Source organism: Xiphophorus maculatus, chromosome 16, assembly GCF_002775205.1.
Source record: "Xiphophorus maculatus strain JP 163 A chromosome 16, X_maculatus-5.0-male, whole genome shotgun sequence".
Lineage (NCBI taxonomy): Eukaryota > Metazoa > Chordata > Actinopteri > Cyprinodontiformes > Poeciliidae > Xiphophorus > Xiphophorus maculatus.
In genome coordinates, this window is record NC_036458.1 from 7,130,535 (window position 1) to 7,152,553 (window position 22,019).

Sequence of the window (22,019 nt, forward strand, 5' to 3'; positions counted from 1 at the left end):
GAGCATAATAATAATTTCAAAATAAAAGCCTTGAATATTTTTACATCAGGTAATTGCTGTTTTTGGCTTTATTTGACGTTTTCATCCAAAGCACTGTTACACATGGTATTAGTTTGGCCCTTTAAAATGAAGCTTAACAAAAATTTCAAAATAAAAGCCTTGAATATTTTTACATCAGCTACTTGTGTTTTGAGCATTATATAACTATTTTAACCGAAGGACTATTACGCATGGGATTAGTTTGGCCCTTTGAAATGAAGCATCCTGCAAATTTCAAAATAAAAGCCTTGAATATTTTTACATGACGTAATTGCTCTTTTTGGCTTTATTTGACTTTTTCATCCAAAGCACTCTTACACGTGGTATTAGTTCAGAACTTTAAAATGAAGCATACTGAAAATTTCAAAATAAAAGCCTTGAATATTTTACATGAAGTAATTGCTCTTTTTGGCCGTATATGACTTTTTCATCCAAAGCAATGTTACACATGGGATTAGTTCGGAACTTTAAAATGGAGCATAATAATAATTTCAAAATAAAAGCCTTGAATATTTTTACATCAGGTAATTGCTGTTTTTGGCTTTATGTGACTTTTTCATCCAAAGCACTGTTACACGTGGTATTAGTTTGGCCCTCTGAAATGAAGCATACTGAAAATTTCAAAATAAAAGCCTTGAATATTTTTACATCATGTAATTGCTTTTTTTGGCCGTATATGACTTTTTCATCCACAGCACCGTTACACATGGGATTAGTTTGGAACTTTAAAATGGAGCAAAGTAATAATTTCAAAATAAAAGCCTTGAATATTTTTACATCATGCAATTGCTGTTTTTGGCTTTGTATGACTTTTTCATCCAAAGCACTGTTACACATGGTATTAGTTTGGCCCTTTGAAATGAAGATTAACAAAAATTTCAAAATAAAAGCCTTGAATATTTTGACATCATGTAATTGCTCTTTTTGGCTTTATTTGACTTTTTCATCCAAAGCACTGTTACACATGGTATTAGTTTGGCCCTTTGAAATGAAGCATACTGAAAATTTCAAAATAAAAGCCTTGAATATTTTTACATGACGTAATTGCTCTTTTTGGCTTTATTTGACTTTTTCATCCAAAGCACTCTTACACGTGGTATTAGTTCAGAACTTTAAAATGAAGCATACTGAAATTTTCAAAATAAAAGCCTTGAATACTTTTACATCAGCTACTTGTGTTTTGAGCATTATATAACTATTTTAACCCAAGGACTATTACGCTTGGGATTAGTTTGGCCCTTTGAAATGAAGTTTAACAAAACTTCCAAAATAAAAGCCTCGACAACATTTTAAATCGTACCGAACGGTGCACGTCCGCCTCGCTTAACGTTCTTGCGGTTCTCCGCGTGCCACTGATCACGTCGCGGCGTTCTTTGGCGTCGACGCCGATTTGTGGCGCGACGACGCCGGGCCCATGCCCGACGGGCGCGCCTCGGCAGGCCCCGGCTAAATTTCTTCCGAAATTTTCTAGTTAGTAGCTATTGTACTGCTTCAACTGGCTCACTTCATATGACCTCTTTCATGTGAATGAAAACATCCAAGTTATGAAAAAGCATTTAGAAAAAGACATCTATACATCAGCTAAATAAAATAAACAACTAGCAACCTAAAACTTTGCCCATCTTTCCTATTTTTGAATTATAAGACCTGTATAGGCTGATTTGTACTGATGAAAGTCAAGATGATGATGATGATGATGAGGATGAAAGTTATGCTGAAAGTGTGACAAATTTGTTGTCTGATCCATTATGGCACAACAAGGCAGAATAAGCGGTCTTCAGCGTCTAAGGCTTTTGTTAACTGTCTCTGTAGACAGTATAACTATATTAGTACAGTTTATTTGTTGTTATGAAACCTCACTCAGCTTCCATGGCTAATATTAGCATTTATTATTATGTACACGTCTGCATAAAAGTTCCATTCAGTCTTTTTTTTATTTGTGCTTTTTAAACTTGCTTCAATGAACTTTCCTCGAATTTTTGAAAATAGTGTTTAGGAACAGCATTTCTTTCAGAAAGAGCACAAGCAGAGGAAAAAGAACTTACAAGTCTAAAAATGTCAAAAGAAGATGATCAGAACTGAAACATTTTGAAAAAAAAAATAAGGGAAAAAAATTAGCAAATACCTCACAGAAGATCTGTAAGGCACACTATCCTTCAGCTGATCATTATTTGATGTCATGTTTTCAGCTCACACTTCTTGCAGAATCGTGTTGATGCCAAAACACTATTTTATGTGAGTCACAATAAAACCCAACTTAAAACCTCTCCTTTGGTAAGTTGCATGTTAATGTGTAGACACAAATACTGGATCATTAATTTAGTTTAAGAGTCTTTTTTATGCCTAAATGGTTTACATGTCAGGGGTAATTGACTTAACAAGCACAAGCAAAATTGTGAAGTAGTGCAATATTAAGAAAAACAAATGACAACCTTTGATAAGACCTCCAGAAAACCCAGAGGATATTTGACACCAAAATATATAAAAACTCTGGGTTCTTTAAAAGCATAAAAAATAGGAGTGACTCAATAGATAAACAAAAATAAAACCTAAAATTACCTTGAGTTGGTTAGCGTAGTGACCCAGTTTGATTTTAAGAAGGAAACCATCTTCTCCAACCTGGTGCTCAGCCTTGTTTTGCAGCTCTTGTATCAGACTGTCCAAGAGGCGTTTAGCCTTGAACTCCTCCTGTGGGTTCTCCAGGTCTATAGCATCCCTGACAACACACACACATGCACACGAAAGAAATGTGAAATTCATGCGCATGTACCAATGGCGGAAGGACTCCTGAAGCCTTAAACGGAAACAAAACTCACCAGAGCTGGCTCTCTATCCACTGGGATAGATAATGACGCACTTCAATGGGGAAGTGCTGGCCGTACAGTGACTGCATCTGGTGAAGAGCATCTCCCTGAAGCTGCTGGGCCTGGATCCACACTGCCATCATCAACACCCTGAAGCTGCAAAGGAATCAGCTAATTAGCACAGTCAATGACAAAGCTCAAAGCTGAGGTCAAACAAAGCAGATTGTCTAAACACTGTCTAATTGTGTTTGACAATTAGACAGTTTGCAAAGATAACAGTGAATGACTCCTGAAGAAGTCGGCATAATAAGCAACCAATGTTGGATTTCTACTTTCTTTGATACTTTTGCAAAAAAGAGTGGTATGTCTGTACATTAATGCAACCTATTTGTTTTCTGAAACAAACAAAAAAAACATACAGAAATTTGCAATGCTTTGCAGTCATGCTTTTGACCGCAACACGTAACTTAGAACTGAGTAAGGCTTTAAAATGATACACTATAAGTCTATACAGCTAGCTTTACAAGATGTCAAGTTAAAATATAAAACTTTAAATCTTTTTGATGAGGTAAATGACACTGAATAGTCTTTTGGCCTAAATACATTTAGATTTGCCAAGGTTTTTAGGGACCTACTGATTCAGTGTTTCTAAAAAAAAATAAAAGCAGAGGCTTTTAGTTTGGTTCCAAACCATACTCCACTGGTTTGGAACCAGCTCCCTGAAAATCTGAGATGTGCAGAAACTGTTGGCCCCTTCAAAACATGACTGAAAATATTATTATTCAGTGCAACTTTTCTATGAAAGTTAGATAATATTTTAAAGTTCATTCCAACAATGTCTGACATAGTATTTCATTTAAATTTGCTTACATTTGTCTTAGTCTTTAAACAGATCGCTGGTCTTTAATGTACAATATTATTGTAATTGTATGTCATGCCTTTTTCATAGTTTGGCTGGTTCTGCAACTTGTAGTCATAAATATTTTTTTCTCTTTATGAAGCATTTTTAGAATGGTGCGCTAAAACTTAATTCATTCACTGCGCTCCACAATCTGAAACTGCAGCTACAATTTCCATACTGTGTCTGTGATCTGTTGTTCAGATGAGACATTGTCTACTAACCAATATAATTCTGGAGGGATGCACAAGAGGCACCACCTGTGGAGTGCAAACTATGGACAAAGTCACTGATTTAACTGTAAGCCAGTTTTTGAATTATAAGCTTATAATTATATGTACCTATGACTTCAAGATACAGCATAAAAAGGGCAAGCAGCAGTAAACATCATCAACACATTGCTTGGTGTTGATGCATGCTGTTCCTGTTCCCCAGTTCTGAGAGGAAAATAATAATAATAATTGTGCTTTTTGAGTTTCATCATTCAAATCCACAGGATACATTCAGAAAAGTACAGGGTTGTAGTGCATGAGCTTATTTCTCTTATTTCAAGCATGGCTGCTCCCACACTCAGTTAAACTTTATCTTTAGCGTAACTGACACAGAACTTTAAACTTTGTTGTTCTAAACCAATTATTTCCTCACTCTTTAACCTGCTGAAAATGGCAAAATACAACAATGAGCAGTGCATGAACATCACCTTGTTCAAAGAACAAAACCATGAACTCACAACAAATTATGGTATTACTTTATTCTGGCCCCCCAAAAATATGTCGGCCCCGTAAAAGAATTTCAGCCCCCACAATTTTTTTTAATTTTTTTTTACTATATTACTAATTAAAAATAAATTTGGATATTTTTGTAGAATTTAACATTTTTTAATAACTTCAATTCAAAATTTAAAAAAATAATTCGTTTTTTATCATTTTGAATCCACAAAATACTTTTTTGGGGCCAGAATAAAGCATTGCCCAAATTACATGCCTGCAAATCAGTGTGACTCCTGCTGTTGTTTTTGGGAGACCAGTTCAGATAGGCGTGGCTTCACCTTGGCAAGTGCTACTCTCATGTCACTCACAGCAAAGCCTGTTCCTTTTCTTGTTTTATTGCTCGACATATTTAATAAGGATTAAAATATTAAGAAAGAAACCACATGACGTACAGCTATGACAGCCGTTGACTGTGCGCACTAAATTCCCCGCAGCACTGATTGGTCAAGCAATGTAACGTGATCCTCTGCAGCAAGTGATGGCCAAGCGGGGCGCGTCATCACGACTTTACATAAGTGTGTCTTTGCCTCCATGGCAGAGGCTCCGCCGAACCCCTGAGACCGACTCATCGTACCCCTAGGGTTTGATAGAACCCAGGTTAGGAACCACTGCTCCAGATCAGCATCAAGATTCGGAGACATTTGATTACACACAGGTCCATGCAGACCAGGAGGAAAGTTTGAGACTTAAATCTCAGGCCGCAACAGGCGAATCATTTAAGATTTAAGTGCAATCATTTGATTTGATTGTTTTTATGTATAGCCTACTAAGGTCACAGTTAGTGGTTCTTGTTTCTGTGGAGAAAAACATATATATTCATCTGCTTGATGTGTGATGGCACGTCATTATCATTTTAAAAATTGACGGGTAAAAATAAATTATGACTGTTTTTTTTTTTTAAGTCAGTAACAATGATGGACATGAGAGAGTCTAGCACAACTTCTTCCCTTTAGTCAAAGACTTCTTCAGAAATCAAAAGTAAGTGCCTGGAGGTCACTGTTATGTTATTGGTCTAAATATGACCCTTACTATGCAAAATGAAAGCTGCTATCAAGTCTTTTCCAGTCAACTGACGATTCTTGACCACTTGCCTCCCAGAAATCTGGTGACATCAGATGATTACTGTATTTGTCTGCCACTTCCAAGAGGTTTTGTCACCGTGCCTTTAATTTTAACCTTTTGAAGTACGATTTCAATTGTATGTCAATCCAGTTCAGGGTCTTTCTTTTTGTTTACTCCTTTTTGACACTTTAAGAATTCATTTGATTCAGCTATGTTTTTAACAAGCAACAAATTACCACACATTTAAGGTGTTCCATCTGAAGAACACCTGATGCAACTAGTGAAGCCTTTGACTGGTTGCATGAAGTGGGACCGAGACCATGCCAGATTGGCAACTATCTCCAAACTAGAGATAGTAATTCTCTGGTTTGCACATAAAAATGTTAAAAGAACCTAGACTTAAAAATGAAGAAGAATCTCAAAAACTGTATTTATGGAGATTTGACTAAAATCGCAACGCGAATGACAAAACTTCCTGAGGAGCAAAAACGTCCTCAAATTTGTTTTGTTTTTCCATCTTAAACCATAGCAGCAAGCTCCTGATAACTCTGAGGGATGCCTACTTTCACTCTGAACAAGGCTTAAACATGTTCTTCAGTTATCCTTAGGTTAAAGGCTTTTATGTTGGGTCAATGCCACTTGTTTCCAGTCAACACACCCACTCAGCTTTCTCAAAAGTGGCTCAGTCACTGTCAGTAAAAGGCAAAGAGAAATGAGTATGCGGGAAGTTTGTGGTGTACATTTGTCATGTTTGTGTGTGCATGAGTGTATTTGTAGGTGTTTGTGGTGTCAGTGGTTCTGCTTGACAACGTGTGCATCTTTTGTGTATCTGTGCATGCCTAATTCACACAAAAAGACCTACACATAGCTTCTTTACTACAACACAACAACCAAACAAAAAGGGAAGTTCACCCTCCCCAGTGATATGATCCTGTGTCTCTCGCACGTCTCTTTCACTTTTGTTTCTCAGCAGCTTATTTCCGAAATCTTAACTTCCATTTTTACACCCCTTGGTAGTTTTTGCAACTTTCTTCTTCTTTAAACACAATTCTTTTTAAGGACTCAAATAAGTCAATAATCAAGAGATTCAGTTACGAAAAATGTTGCACATGGTTGCTAATAATGAATGAAAAAAGCTGCTTTACTGCCGATAACAAAACAACTTTGTTCTGTAAAGAACATCTCATGACTTCAACACATGACTTTCTGTCATATGTCGAATGAGTTTAGCCAGTTGGAAAATAAATTAATTTAACATAAAACTCAAAACTCTGTTCTTCATCTCATGTGACCTTTTGAAAGATGTATGCTGTGTCGCAATTTACCCCTCAAATAGCAGCTGGGCCTATTAAATGTGCTAATCAATTTCTACTAAGGGCAATTCAAAGCACCCTCCACAATTATTGATAACCCTGGTAAAGATGTGCACAAAAGCCTTAAAATAGATGGTTGTTATGGAGATCTGGTGACCCTAAGAAGGCATGCTTTGCTGCAGTTCTGTAACAGTGAGCTTTGGAGTTTCAACCTCCAGAATTTAAACTTGGCTCGTCCTCTCGCCTGGTGTGTCCTGGTCTCCAATATTATTAGTTTTTCATAATTGCTTTAGATATGTGCAACTTTAGCTGCATTTATTTCATAGAAACTATTAAAAAGGGGTGGATGATTGTTTAAAATCAACATTTCTTAAAGATGAATACATGATTTCAACTTTTATTTTTAGCACATTTTTATTTTTAGTATGCCTCACTTACTGTTGTTTTTATCTACATTCTTCAGTCTAAGATAAATTCATTACAACAAGCACATTTATTTCAAGTCTTTTTCCACATCCTTATCATGGGCACCAACAGGCTTAGAGGTCACTGCACATCCTTAGGTGCTATCTCTAGCATTGCTCAAATCTTAGCATTTGTATCACCTTGAATATAATGAAGAAAGACTTTTATTAAAGGTTAATTTCTAGAGACCAGAGATGTTTGCGCTGCTGAAGTATTCAGGATTTCTGTGTGAAGCTCGCCTCTTAATAGGTATTTTTTATGAAATGCATAGTAGTTGGTTGGTTTATGCTTTTTTTTTTAACGGCACTAATGAAGCTGAAAAGTCAAACGACATGAGGAATGGCTATAAGCTTTAAAAAAGCAACACACTATGCACCTAATCTAAAGAAATTCAAGAACAATTGAGATACAAAGTCACACATGAGTCCAAAAAGCTTTACTTGGCTATTTCTAAGATTTTAGGACAGTAGTGATCCTTCCCAGAAATGTCTGATGTACCAAAATGACTCCAAGGACATATAACTTGACTGAGATGTTTGAAAACCAATTGAGGTTTTTGGAAACCTTACACAGTTCCTCTATAGTGACGTAAGGAGCAACATAATTCACTTTTGTATTTCTATAATAAGTGAAATAACTATCAACTGTATTTTACGTTTACTCAGGTTATCTTTGTCTGATCATAAAATGTGTTTGCCAGTCTGAAACCTGTGACTGTGAAAACAAATCTGTGAGAGAGCAAATACTCTTTCATTTCACTATAGAGTTGTTCCTGTTAACCATAAAGTCTTTTATCTCTCTCAATTGTTCAAATGAATGAAAACCAAATGATAAAACAATTACTCGATCCCAAAAAGACAAAATAAGTGAAATTCAAATGTGCGACATAGACATTTTATCTGCAAGGGAATCAGCAGCGAGCATCGGCACATGAGCTATCAGCTGATTGGAGGAAGAACCCAACAGGAAGAGCAGAAAACCTTTCTACCAGCTCTTTCTGTGACACCCACTGTGTGTAGCTTTGCTTCTGCACCATCCTTGCATCACACACATATGCCCACAAAGAACTGCAGGGAGTTGAAGCTAAAAGGTTTTGTTGTGCTGCTTTACAAGTCTGCCTGACACTAACAGCTGTTAAAGGTGTAGGCTACTGGGGCTGCTCACCACAAACACTTCCATTCTCACCTCTAACAGGAAAGTAACATCTTTCCCAGCAAAAGCTTCACTATTTCCATGATTTCCAAATACCTTGAAATGAACATGAGACATGCAACGTCCCTATTTTTTCCCCTTCTCACTAGTACAAGATAACTTCTGCAATATGGCATGGATCTAGAGGGGGGAAAAGAAACCTTACCTTCAGGTTTGCGCTACCATGTAGCAGCAGGAAACTCTAAAGTGGAGCGCCACTAACCTGAGACAGACAGAAAGTGAGAGAGTGAAAGAGACAGACAACTAGAGAAAGAAAGACAGAAGAGATAGAGAGACCAAATGGAGGAAGTGAGTCAACCTTGGGTGCTTCTGAGGAAGCTGTCTATTTCTCACAGGGAAGAGGACTTCAACAAAAGGCCTGGGGAGATTACAAAAGGGTGAAAGGAAAGGTCCAGTGAATGGATTTCTCTTTATTTCAGTTCTCCATGTCTTGACAATAAGCTAAAATAATTCTGAACAGCATAAATTATTTTCAAAAAACTAACGCTTCATCAGGCAAATTCATCGAAGTGTTATTATACAGGAATTCAAAAGATGCAGCAATTAAAAAGACATTTGTGGGAAAACAGCAAAAGCCACAACGATGTTAGAGATGGGGACTGAAAACTGTCTTATTTTAAAAGAATGAAACAAAGTAATTCTGAGCAATTACTAGAGAACTTTAATGTGCTTATATGTGGAACTCAAGAATGATTACAATTACTTCAAATATTTATGGATTCACAAGAAACTATTTCATAATTGCTCTAAAAGGTGTAGTTTATTTTAAAAATTTCTGTAAATTTATATTTATTTTTTGGAGTAGTTTCATACAAAGTAGATAAATGTGTGAACTGCATTACACAAATAATATGATTTCCCATGACCTTACTAATGTTGTATTGCAAGTTAATAGTGTCTTGTATTGCATCTTGTCTCCACCCATGGAGGGTTTGATGGGGTTATGTGGTGGTGCACCCCAACAAATGATGTCTACATCTTTAGGTGAGCTTTAATGAGCTGCCAGATTTATTTATTTACTGAGTCACTCAAATTATGTCATTTTTTGTGTCCTTTACAGGCCTGTGTTAAATCACACACACATTTACCTATGGCCTTCACCCTCCTACATGTGACATCAACGTCATAAAACTCCTGTGTTGACTTTCATTTTCAACGCACAACTCCAAGATGAACTATGACTATTGAAAACTTTCTGGAGATAACCTTGTATGCCTTAATATAAAAAGCTGTAACCCTAACCCATACTCATTTGAAAAAAAATACTGCCAAACCTTTTTTTTTTAATAGCACTAATTCCTATTGAGTAATTCCTCTTCAGAGCAGGCACGCCGTGACAGTGGAAATAAATCACTTCTTTGAACAGGAAGAAATTTACAGAAGCTTAATATGTTACCATAGGTCATGACTGGCCAGTGGCTAAGAGGAAAGGTCACAAAAAAGTTATTTTCCTTAATGGAGAACTCTTAATGGCGACTGATAATTATGGAAGGTGTGAAGAAAAATGAAGAGAGTACACCAAATTAATAGCAACAGTTCATCTGTGTAAGGCAGACACACAGCTAGAGGCATGGGCAGGCATCCTGCTGGACATATTTTTCATCACAAAGCAAAATGTTTATCCATGCACATGGATGTCTAAAACACAAAATTTCAATTAAAATGTCAACTGGAATCTTCATTTTCTCTTTAGAAATATGTTTTGACAGACCTTAAGGCATTATCATCAGGTTTAGGTTTTCTAGCTACACCAACTTGTCTGAATTTTATTGCTGCAACAACTGAACTTGTGTCACACACAAAAAGTCATAATGATTTGAGGGAGCTGCGTTATCTAAACTACAGCCAGACAGAAAGTCGAGTCTCTTATGAAAGACAAAAAAGAGAATCGGACTTTGAAATTTGGGGTCGTCATGACTCAGCCAGCTCTCATTCCTGCCTGGACTCCATAGAGACAGAACATCAGGAAACCATATGCTGATAGAAAACCCCAGACAAATATATGAGCATCTTTATTTTTCTGTCTGGTCCTTTGGATTTGTTCTTTTAACCACATCTGTGACCCCATTTCAGTTATCTCTGTTACTGTGAAAACGGAACTTCGGATAAAACAATATTGTTTCTTTAAAATCACACTTGTCTCAAAAATTTGTAAGGTCTAAAATGCATCTTATGACAATAAAAAAGTAAGCAGTATTTAATGTAAGTTGAACTATTTCCAGTCTGGTAATGCGGGGTCATCAAAAAGTATTCAACCCCCTCTGTTTTTGCTTTTGTGTCACATTTAAATTATTCCTATTATAGGGAAATTTTTAGACATATAGTGACTCAATTTAGCAAGGGAAACAATTTTTTTTTCCAATTACTGTTTTCTCAATAACAGATTTGCCATCCTTGGCAGCAACAACAGTTGCTGCCAAGGATGGCCTTAAGGCCACACAAGGATGGCCTTGTGTGGCCTTAAACTGCCAACAGTTTAAGGCCACACAAAATTTTAATGCGAAGCCACACTACAACCTTCGTTTAGTTAACTCAGAAAATCAGAAGTAGAGTCACTGCTCTATATCATTGTCTTTTTTCATAATCTAGCAAGGTAAAGGCTTAAAAGTCAAATTGAATTGATGTATTAGTAACGGCAGGCCATGCAGATCTTGTAATAAAGCAGTCCCAGAAAAATACACTATTAGGTACTTTTGGCCCATGCTAGATGGGTCTTTGTGTTCTCTTTGGTCGTTGATGGTGACCTTGAAGCTTCACCTAAAGATGGAATTTATGCCCAGTGTCTTAGTTAATATTCAACCATGAACACTAACTTTAACTAAGCCAAGTTAGGTCCTCAGAGATCTTCTTTTAAGATGTTCTTCTTACTTTTATAACATCCTGGAAGAGACGTTAATGTGGTCTTGGATTAATTTTGACAGACTGAGCACTCCTGGGAAACGTTCACCACTGTTGCATGTTTTTGTAAGTTTGTGGATAATGGCTCTCATTGTGGTTCCTTGGGAGTGAAACCTCTCTGAGGCTGATTCAGTAGATGTCAAAAGCTTTGTTCATCTGTTGTCTTCAGACGGAGTTACATTCTACAGTGTTGATGATCGTTCACCTTCAGGTTGTCAGGCAGGTTCTGTTCATGTTATTTATTAATTTCAGAAGTCTGGCAGAAGTCATGCCTTAGTGTGAATTTCCAAAAGTTAGCTTGTTGTATACCAATGGAGAACATTAGTGGTGGCCTATATCATAACCATAGATACATTAGAGGGGAAAGGGAAACAATTATCAATTGCATTAAGATAAAAGTTTCTTTCAATACTTTACCTTGAATAATAATAGATTCATTTGCGTAAACTGATCAATAAAGACAGTTAAAAGCATATTCTTCTCAGGCCATAGCACTCACAGTCACTTATTTCTAGAGCTGCATCAAAAAGCAGCAGAAAAAGGTTTACTGAGGCAGTTAAAGCAATTAGTGAGCCTGAAATTGATGATTGCTAATGTGTTTATCTTCCCGTAACCACACTAAAAGGACAATTAGCTCAGTTTTCAAGAGCAATGGTGCTTAATGAGTGAAAAATGCCTCCTGATCTACTGACAAACGACAAAGTTATTATCAGAGCGAATGATTCACCTCATCATTCCACTGTCTTAGAGGAGTAGGAGATGGGAAATGGATATGTCAGAAATGAAGACAAAAGTCCTGCTATAACCTCATTAGTGACAAGTTTAAGCTCCAGTATTTATGTCAAGGAGGTCCTTATTGTTTTTGATTGCACTGTTTTTATAATCTTACATGACTCTTAAACAACAATTACATGATATGGTGTTGTGTACATGTTATGAAAGTACTGTGCTGGGTAATTTACCAATGCTTCAATAAGGCACTACTTGCAGGAAATATATTTCAAAAAGTGAAAAAAAGACCTTCAATCAAAACATGAGCAGTTCTTATTTAAAACACTTAAATTCATCACTGCACCTTTTTCAGGCCCCCTGCAGATGCCCACCAAGTTCGACGCAAATCTAGAAAAGTTAAAAGCAGACATGCAAATAAGATTACCTCACCTTTTACTTTGGCTGGCCCATAAAAGAACTCCAACAATCTCTTTTATCTTTTACAGCCTTCCTTTTCTAAAAGAATGAAATTAACCTTGACAGCTACTTCAAACACATTCTCACACTGAAACATATTTCTCGTTGTCCAGTAAGAATTACCTGCACACGGTTCTGCCAGTAACTTTTTCCCTTCATTCTGCCATCATTTTTCTCCTCATCTCTCACACACCAACAACATATGCTGCTGCTGCACCTATCCATTATCCTCATAACACACGGAGCTCATTTTACTCACTTCACGAAATGACAAACAAAAGAAAATCAAAAGAAATTCAACTCAACTTCACCCACCCCCCCTCTTTCGCTTGTGCAAAGTGTTATATTTATGGACTTCGAGTTAAAGCCAATATTCCTCATTCCATCCTTACAATACTGGCAGTGATGCGAGGAACAACTTATTTGAATTTTCTTGGAGCCAATACACAAAACCAGGCCTTATTTATGAGCAAGGGACTCACTGGATGACAAAGTAAGAGAGTTGAATCCCAACTTGGATTATGCAAGAGTGAAAAACAAACTAATCTAAAATCCATTCTCAAGCAGCTGCAGAGGCTTGTTGTACCGACTCAAAGACATAAAACAAATGACTGCTTACTAAATTCAGACTTCTTCTGATTGCAGAGGGTTTTCTAAAGTCAGGTGACCTCTGTAGATAAGATAGCCTTCAAGTGTGAGTCATTGAAGGCTGATACAGAGATATAACTGTAGAAAAGAGGTCAAATACCTAAACGAATCAGGGTTTTAATGCGTCAGCTGTCTGTTCTAAGTTAAAGAACTGGCTACACTAGAAGCAGTCAGCTGATAGAAATTAAAGTGCATCTCAAAATCTCTGTAATATCCTGGTTTCTGTGGTGTAAAAAATTGGATAATAAATCATTAAATATGTTCTCCAGCTTTGATAGGGTTTACGTCCTACAAAAATAAAGTGAAAACAAAACATTCTGTTTGATGAAGAAAATTTTTTTAGAGAGCTGCAATAGTCTGGCTGTATAAGTATGCACTTTTTCTTTAGAAATGCACTGTTTAATGCACTCTTTGATCCAATTTCATGATTCAGTCTTTACTCCTAGCATGAATTATACTAAGTGTGATTAACTTAACATAAAGTAAAAAGGTGCTAGTGTGGAGGGGGACAAAAAAAAAAGCAATAGAAGCAAAAACAGTAGAATAGTGATGTTGCAGGAACTGTACTTTTATTCTAAACTGATGAAAAAATGAGACTCAAACAAGTCAATGAAGCAGTCGGGAAGTTGTCAGTAATACTTAAAGAAGCTGCAGACATTTTTGGAACACAATTTCAAAATATATGTTGATTAAAAAAAACACCACTTTGGATCACAGCGAAACAGTGGTAGTATTTTGATCTGAGGTTGGTTTTCTTCAGATGAAAAAAGGCCTCAATGATATTAGAAAGTCTTGCAATTGCAACAGTGTTGGTAAGTAGTGCAGTGAGGACATATTCCAATTTTCTTTTCTTTCTTTTAAATGTGTGTTTCCTACTCTATGTGACCTTTAGCATTATTGGCAATGTCATTTATGTCTGGTGTGAGTTTTTGCTGCCATGAGACACTATACTGCTTACAAAATATTGCATTAGCGTGAAAACTTAAAACTTCATAACTCTTAAAATATATTAGGCAACAATTATTGCAATCCAAAGAGTGTTTTGCATATTGAGCAAACTGACAACTGAGCAATGATAATATATCTATGATGTATTGTGCAGCCCTACTAGGGGGTTTGTAAGGACAGATGAAAATATTAACAATTTTGACCAGAAACTTTCAGATATCAGGCTGAAGATAAGAGGGTTTTCATTTCTATGAACCACAGTGAATCCCAGCATTCATCAAAAACAACCACAGGATGCCATCAGTGGATGAAAGTAACATTTTATAATAGCCTGCCCAAACTCCAGAACTAATGTTAGAGGAAACCTGATGCAGACAATATAAATCATAATTTCCTGAATCTTTGCAAGGGAGAGCAGGCAAATATTTTGATCCAAAAAGAGCTCTAACAAAGTAATAGTTAAAAGGGGGTAGACCCTTATACAACCAGGTCACCACAGCTTTTTAATATTTTCCCCGATAAAACAATTTGTTTTTCCATTTGGATTTTTGAGGGAATGTGTCATATGTTAAAGGTTGAAAAGATTTTAAATGTTATACCATGGTTTCATTTTTATACATCTCAGAAACTTGAACTTTTAACAAGTCGTGTGTGCACTTTTGAGAACCATTGTACATAGTTTAGAGCAATTCAGTGGCTTGCTCTGCAACAAATACTCATAACACAGCAGGTCCCTGCCTTACTCCGGTTATATTCTGATGTGCTAAAATGCAAGCAATCACAACTATCCATTCAGGAAACATGACCAACTGTCCTTGAATTGTCATCTATGTCTATGCTGTCCCCTTTTAAGCTTCCCACAATGAGAGCACAGGATTAGCAGTGTGTAACACGTGTATTTTAAAGCCCAGCCGACAGGTTTCGGGGTCACAGGATATCTCTGTGCCTTCATTTACCTGACTTTGATTTTTAAATAAACACAAACTCGTGTCACCCACTCTTTCCTCTGAGGAAAACTGCCATTCATCAGCACAAGCACTTCCTGTTAGGAAACTGAAGTGCCACCCACCCATTGAAAGCAATCTTGCCATGTGTACAAAAAAGGACGTCACATAAATCTACAAGTAGCTTACAGTATAACATTTTGATTGATTAACGACACAACTATAAGAAAAAGCTCACCAAGGACTTTCAAAGAGAAATGCTTTTTACGTACTCACATGTACAGTTTAAGTGTCCACTTGTAGACATAAAATTAGGTCTTATTAGACATGACATTCATAAAGTAATGGCATTGAAGTATTAAGATGCAGGCAACTTTCTTTATCTTCTTACTTACATATTTCTGATTTACTGGGCTGCATGTACAAAATTTGTCATTTGTGCAAGACTGCGCTGTAAATCTAACTCAAGTGCTTTCAGCGTCACCTCTCCCTTACCCTATGCTCTGTAGTTTTCACCATCCATGATTTCCTGAAAAGGCTTCCTGTTACAGACCATTAAACACCATGACTGACAATAGGGATAATAATTATTCAATGCTGAGCTCAATATCACAATTTCTGTCACACTATAGGCAAAGGTTAGTTTTGTAAGAACCTTTAGTATGTTTTCACTCTGTTCTGGTCTCACATTTTTATGAAGCAATTACAAATATCTCATAGTTACCGGTTGGTTATAGGATACCTGTCTGACAACGTCTCTATGTCCTCAATTATTCATTTTGGCTGGAGGGCTGCATCTAGGAAACTTCATCTTGAGAATGATGACGACTACCTTCCTCTTGTGCAAGTTAGGGTGTTATTTGCTACCCAGATCTGGACCTTTAAAAATTCTTTGTCAAGGTTTGCTTGGCATTGCTAAGCCAGTTTGTTTTAGTTTAGTTTTATATCTTGCCATGTATGCTATGTTTAGAAAAATGGGGATTGTGAATTTTGTGAACCATTAAGTATTGGAAGTAAGTGTGTTACTTTTGGTGTGCTCCAGGCTTGAACAGAGCATGTATACTGGAATCGATAATGTGGAATTCACAGTAATTACAAAGTGAGTGATCAAGCTGCTTCATTCTGCTGAGGTTGCATATATTTACAGTGAAATATATATTGTGAAAACTATGATGCTAGTTAGTATTTGGTGGGTATTTGGTTTATCATGACTTAAATGCCATAAATGATATGGTGTCAAATGCGGCAAAAGATGATGCAGTAGTGTTATTTTTTGTGGCATTATATCTTCTTATTCCATGGAAACAAAGTGCCAATACATAATATGCTGATGGGGATTTAAGAGACCATGTATGCCTCATAATACCACAAATGTTTCTGCAGTTGAACTAAAGAGTACAAAAAATATGTGATCAAACAACATAATGACGTTTAAAACTAAGACTATTATAAAACCGTTAACAATGTTCTACTGATGATCCAATAACTATGACTGAGATTTCACTGGAAAAGGACATGGTAGACTTGGTGTCACACAGAACACATGACAACCATTTGTGCCACAAGGTCTAAGGAAGGGACAGATGACTACAAGAGGATCTTTGTGCCGTCCAACCTGCCTGGAGGTTATGTTGCTATGCTCTAACCACACATCCCATCACGCTGTCAACATGAGGAGGATCACTCATTAGCTCAATAATGTGTGCGTGTGCACGTGTCAGCAAATGATGCTCATGTAAATTTATGTCTATCGTGATGACACATGGCCCATGTTGTTTTTGTATCGCATTTAAATGCGGAAAAACTTTAATTAAATATGTCTCACAAGACTAAGTGAACACTAAAAACAAGGAACAGACCTGATGGCTAAATCACATTAAGAGCAAAGCATCTCTATCCTGCAGGCTCTTTCTTTCAGCCTCTGTGTCAGCTTTTGCTGGGATTTCTCCGTGCATCAGGCTAAACAAGAAACAGAGCTGAATACTGTCACCATCACACCGTCACATTAGCAAAATGAGGTTATTTTTGTACAAAACAAAATAACCTCACACCAAGCTAAAAACCCGGTTACTCAAATTGTTCAACCTACACCAAGTAAAGTAAATCAAGTAAAAATATACTGTCCACCTTGTCTTAATATATTGTGTCTTTATTCTTATAATTAAAAATAATCTCATTAAATATATAGTGCACTAAAGGTATTATAACAATCTCACAGTATAATAAGCATAAGGCTATAGAGTTAAATTGTGATTAAAGAATACAATTCTGTAAATAAAGTAATATGTCAATATATAGGGACACTTATGTGCCAAAAGTAAACAATAATAGCGCCTTGTGAGTAGTTTAAATAGAGAACTGCTACAAAATTTATCACCGTGCAATACAGGATGAAAAATTTCCAAGATGATAAACTCCCATAATTTAGTGTCAGAACATCAACAGTGAAATACATTTGTAGTTATTGAGAAAATGGAAAGTCAGATGGATGAAAAAAACTCTCCTTTATTTTTACTTCTCTATCTCCAATGTGTTCCTGCAGCCATGTTTTGGTGAAAAACAAAATGTTTACAGTTATTTGGAAGTGTCCTTGTTTATTTTATGACTAATTACCTCACTTGATCAGCGGTTTTTAAACAAAAATCACTTCAGTAAACACTATTGTAACAGAAATAGGAATACAACAGGACAAAATTAGAAAAAATAGTATTGTTTATAAGTCACATAACATACATAATATTAATTTCTGCTCTGCATTTCTTTTTTTATAAAGATGTTAATATCTCGCACTGAGCTTTTTTTTCTTTCTTTTTCGAAGTTGGAAAAAGAAATAGAAATGACTTCTTTAGAAAGGACTTCTAAAGTTGAATTCAATATGAGAGAGTTGTAGAGTTGCAGTTCTATTTTAAAATAAATAGATACAAAAAAATAGATAAATAAATAAAACACAAAATCATTGGTTGGCTAATGGATCCAGCAAGTCAGACAACAAAATACAACATATTACTATCAAACAGAAAAAGTTATATTCTGAAGAGAGACTATGTTTGCTTTGTGTATCTCCTTCTCCATTGCACAAAGATGCACCACACTGTGTCGGACAAGATGTAATTCTTTAAGGAGAAAAGTATGGCCCCAGGTAGCTTGTTTCCTGCAGTGCTAACTGGGCGCCTGAGGACATTTTCGACTGGCTATGATTATGAGCAAGAGCAAATAAAAGCAAAGAATCATGTCTGACAGATGTAATATGCCCCCGTCACTCAAACGATCAAAGCCCTGTGCAGGTTATTGTGTACATATTGTCTGAACATGGAAAGAAAATATCAAACGGCCGGGGGAAAAAAAAAAGTCTAAGATTGCAGACATTGCTCAAAACACTACTCAACTTCCAGCTCTACATTCAGAAGAAAAAATCCTGGCTAAGATTAACCTATTTATAAATAAAACATGTGCATAAATTTCATCTGACTTGCTTGTCACGCAGTTAAAACCTTTTCTAAATGGAACATTAGAAAAAGAGCCAAACGAAAAAGGACAGCATAGTGACAGCCACTTCTTGACAAAAATACAGAAAATGTCATCCTAAAAGAAAATCTTGTAGCTTCTTAATCAAAGTATGTCATGTGGGCCATGAGATGTTTTTCCTTGTTAGCTAAGGACTTTAAGTTGCCAAAGCAGTGATTTTCTTTGTATTGACGATATAAATTAAATGTAAACCTAGGAGATCATTTCACTTTAGAATCAGAGAAAAATACATTAAAGAACAATGCAGTAGATATTACCCAATTAAAAAAAAAAAAAAATATATATATATATATATATATATATATATATATATATATATATATATATATATATATATATATATATATATGAATGTTTTTTATATAAATTAACAAAATTTATATGAAATTAACAAAAAACTTACTCCATTTTTACATTATTATCTCAAGCAAAATGTTTCAAACTTGATGAAGTTTACAGAGTAGATAAAACTGATTTACTCAAATTTCCTGAATTTGAACAAATCCAAAAGTAATATCATTTTACTTTAAAGAGCTATCTATTAAATACAACTCAGTCTTAGTTGCTTTTTTTGGTTTTTTTTTGTCTGATGACAACCATGGTTCAGATATCTGACGCCTCAAATAGTCCTGACAGAGTAAAGCCTAAAATAAAATTAAAAATAAAAAACTAATGAATTCAAGTATGCATCATACATAATAAGTAAACGTGGAGTATTTTGACAAATCAAAGGTGGGTACATTAGTGCACTAATCTGCTGCAAGATCGAACACATGTAATTAAATTTTATTTTTAGCATATATTTTAAAATTCCAGTCATACTTCGTGTTTATGTTTCTGGACGTTTGAAGAAATTTGTTGTGCTGCCAAGTGGGACAGATACCACCATGTATAGCAACTCTTGCAATCATGCGCTTTTGATCCACATGTGTGTCTAATATAAAGAGTCCCCATACTGATTTGCCCTGTAGCGCTGGAGAAGCAGCAAACCAAATTTGAAAACTTTATTATATTGAGGCATTTGGATGCATATGTCTTAACCAATTAAATCAAAATTATATAATTCATGAAAAGCCTGGAAGTAACCCAAATAGAGAAAGCCCAACCTACCAAGAGATAAAGATACATTTAAAGCCACAACCAATCTAATTAAGACAAATCTTCAACCACTCCCCATGTGGGTTGGTAACCACACAATGGGTCTTTCAATGCACATCTCCAAGATTTGTAGAGCATATTTCTCCTCTTATTTTATCAATGCTTAGTTTACCTAGTATGCCAGAAAGAAGGAAAGAAAGAAAGAAAGAGAGAAAGAAAGAAAGAAGTCAGTTTTCTATTGTTCCAAATGTACAGTACATGTGATCCTCTATAGAAACCAAAGACATGCAGTCCAACAAGTATATGATTTTTTTTCTTTCATTTGCATGAACAGTTTGTGTCCTTGAAGCATCTGCACTTTGATGATAAAACCCTTGCACTGACAATGAGGAATGTTAACCCCAAAGTGATTAATAGTAAAAAAACGAAAATAAATATGAACCATGCCTGAGAGTTAACTATATGTTTAGCTTTGAAGTGTCTTCTGAAGAGTACTGCTGGAAAAACGTTTTTGATTTCATGAGGTCACATAAGCGCTAGTAATGAATGGAGGGATATGAGAGCAAAATACTATGTTAGGGAAACATCTTTCAGAAATAAACGCTGCATAATTTATCACTTAATTGTTATAATTAGTTTAGACTCACTGAGTTATGTAAAACTCTAAATGTCCCTCTAAATATTTCTAAATAAGGTCTATCATCTGAGAAAATGAATAAATGAAATTATGAAAGCGACAAGCAGTCATTTTGTATTTCACATAAAATGAATACCATTTAAGTTATGAGCTGATGGGTTTTTATTTATCTTTAAGTCCCTGAACCCATCACCTAACAAGTATTTTTGAATCATCAGTGCTGTTTCGGTCTCTTAACTCGTACTCATTGTACAGTATATCTGAACAGAGAGATCAGATATAAAAAGTGAGAAAAAATACTTTGTAAAGACTTAATCTCAGTAAGGTTATAAAATCTCAAAATAAAAATAGTCAATAAGAAGTTTACTGTCTGAAAATAGGATGTTATTTTCAGCTAAATGTCTTGTAGTGGGTAGAATTCCTGAAATAACAGCCAATTACTGAGCTTGTTTGTGTGCATTTGTTTACTATAAAACAACAGATGGAGAGCAGGTGAAGCAAACTGTCAGGGCTCAGCTCCAAGATCCAGTTTCTCAGCTACAAATCAACATTAGTAAAAACAAATGAAAATAACAATAAGTAAATAAAACTGTTACGGTATTCAAATAGTTTCAGGTTATGTTTTCTAGAAATTAAAATTTGAAAATAACTTTAACCATTCTGCATAATTTTTATAGTCACTTATTTTTTAACTATCTAATAGTTGCTATTCCAAGAAAATTAACAGTACAGTAGCTGACAGATAACTTAATATGAAAAGGGACATTGTACAGGTCAAACATAAATGCTAGCATTTCATTAATTGTACCAAATTACAGCATAAGCTAATTCGCTTATGTACTTTGTGCATTTCATGATAATTTACTCCACAGGTTTCTAAAAGATGTAAATTAAGTTAGGATAAGTCATTTATAAATCTTTTACACTTTCAATGTGACATTTATTACACAGTTGTAAATTCTGGTTTCTTTGAACAAATGTTGGGTAAAGTACTTTCATTTTTTTGCAGATCCATTAAAACGTTACAATAAGTTGAAGCAATCTAAAGATTTCACAGCATAATATACTATATTTAAAATGGCACCGTAAAGACGTCAATTTCTGGAAACATTGAAATAATGTCAGCCAAAAGCTCTTGGGTACACTTTTTAGATTCACTGTACATGCAACACATCATGAATTCATGCTATGTGAATTATGCATTAACATAATAATCTACCTCAAATGACCTGAACAGCTAAAAAGTAATTCTGAATTTATTCACCACAATGACAACGGATAAAGCTTCATTTGTCTTCTCCTGATGATGATGCTTATGCCTCCTGTCACATTTCTGTATTTGTGCTTTAAAATATATTCATATTTCTTGCATGCATATTATGCATGCATGCTGGTCTCAAACACAGAGCCAGTGGATGACATTACATAATATCTGACCTAGAGGGAGAGATAAATGTGGACCAAGCCCCACAACGTAAGGGGGCAGCAGAAAAACCAGCTTGTTGAAGGAGAGCCACTTTTGAAGCAGAACCCTGCAGCCAGAAAACAACTGAGCCGAGACAGACAGACA

The 22,019-nt window shown here is 35.6% G+C and overlaps 1 protein-coding gene across 1 annotated transcript in view; it reads right to left on the reverse strand.

Annotated features, from left to right (window-relative positions):
- Positions 1-22,019, reverse strand: part of LOC102226876 (signal transducer and activator of transcription 5B-like) — an 83,477-nt gene that overhangs the window by 43,574 nt on the left and 17,884 nt on the right. Inside the window, exons 2-3 of the mRNA XM_023349129.1 lie at positions 2,856-2,999; positions 2,599-2,755 (exon numbers count right to left, since the gene is read on the reverse strand). Coding sequence (XP_023204897.1) covers positions 2,599-2,755; positions 2,856-2,986 — 288 coding nt within the window. The 5' untranslated portion in view covers positions 2,987-2,999. The remainder of the gene's footprint in view (positions 1-2,598; positions 2,756-2,855; positions 3,000-22,019) is intronic.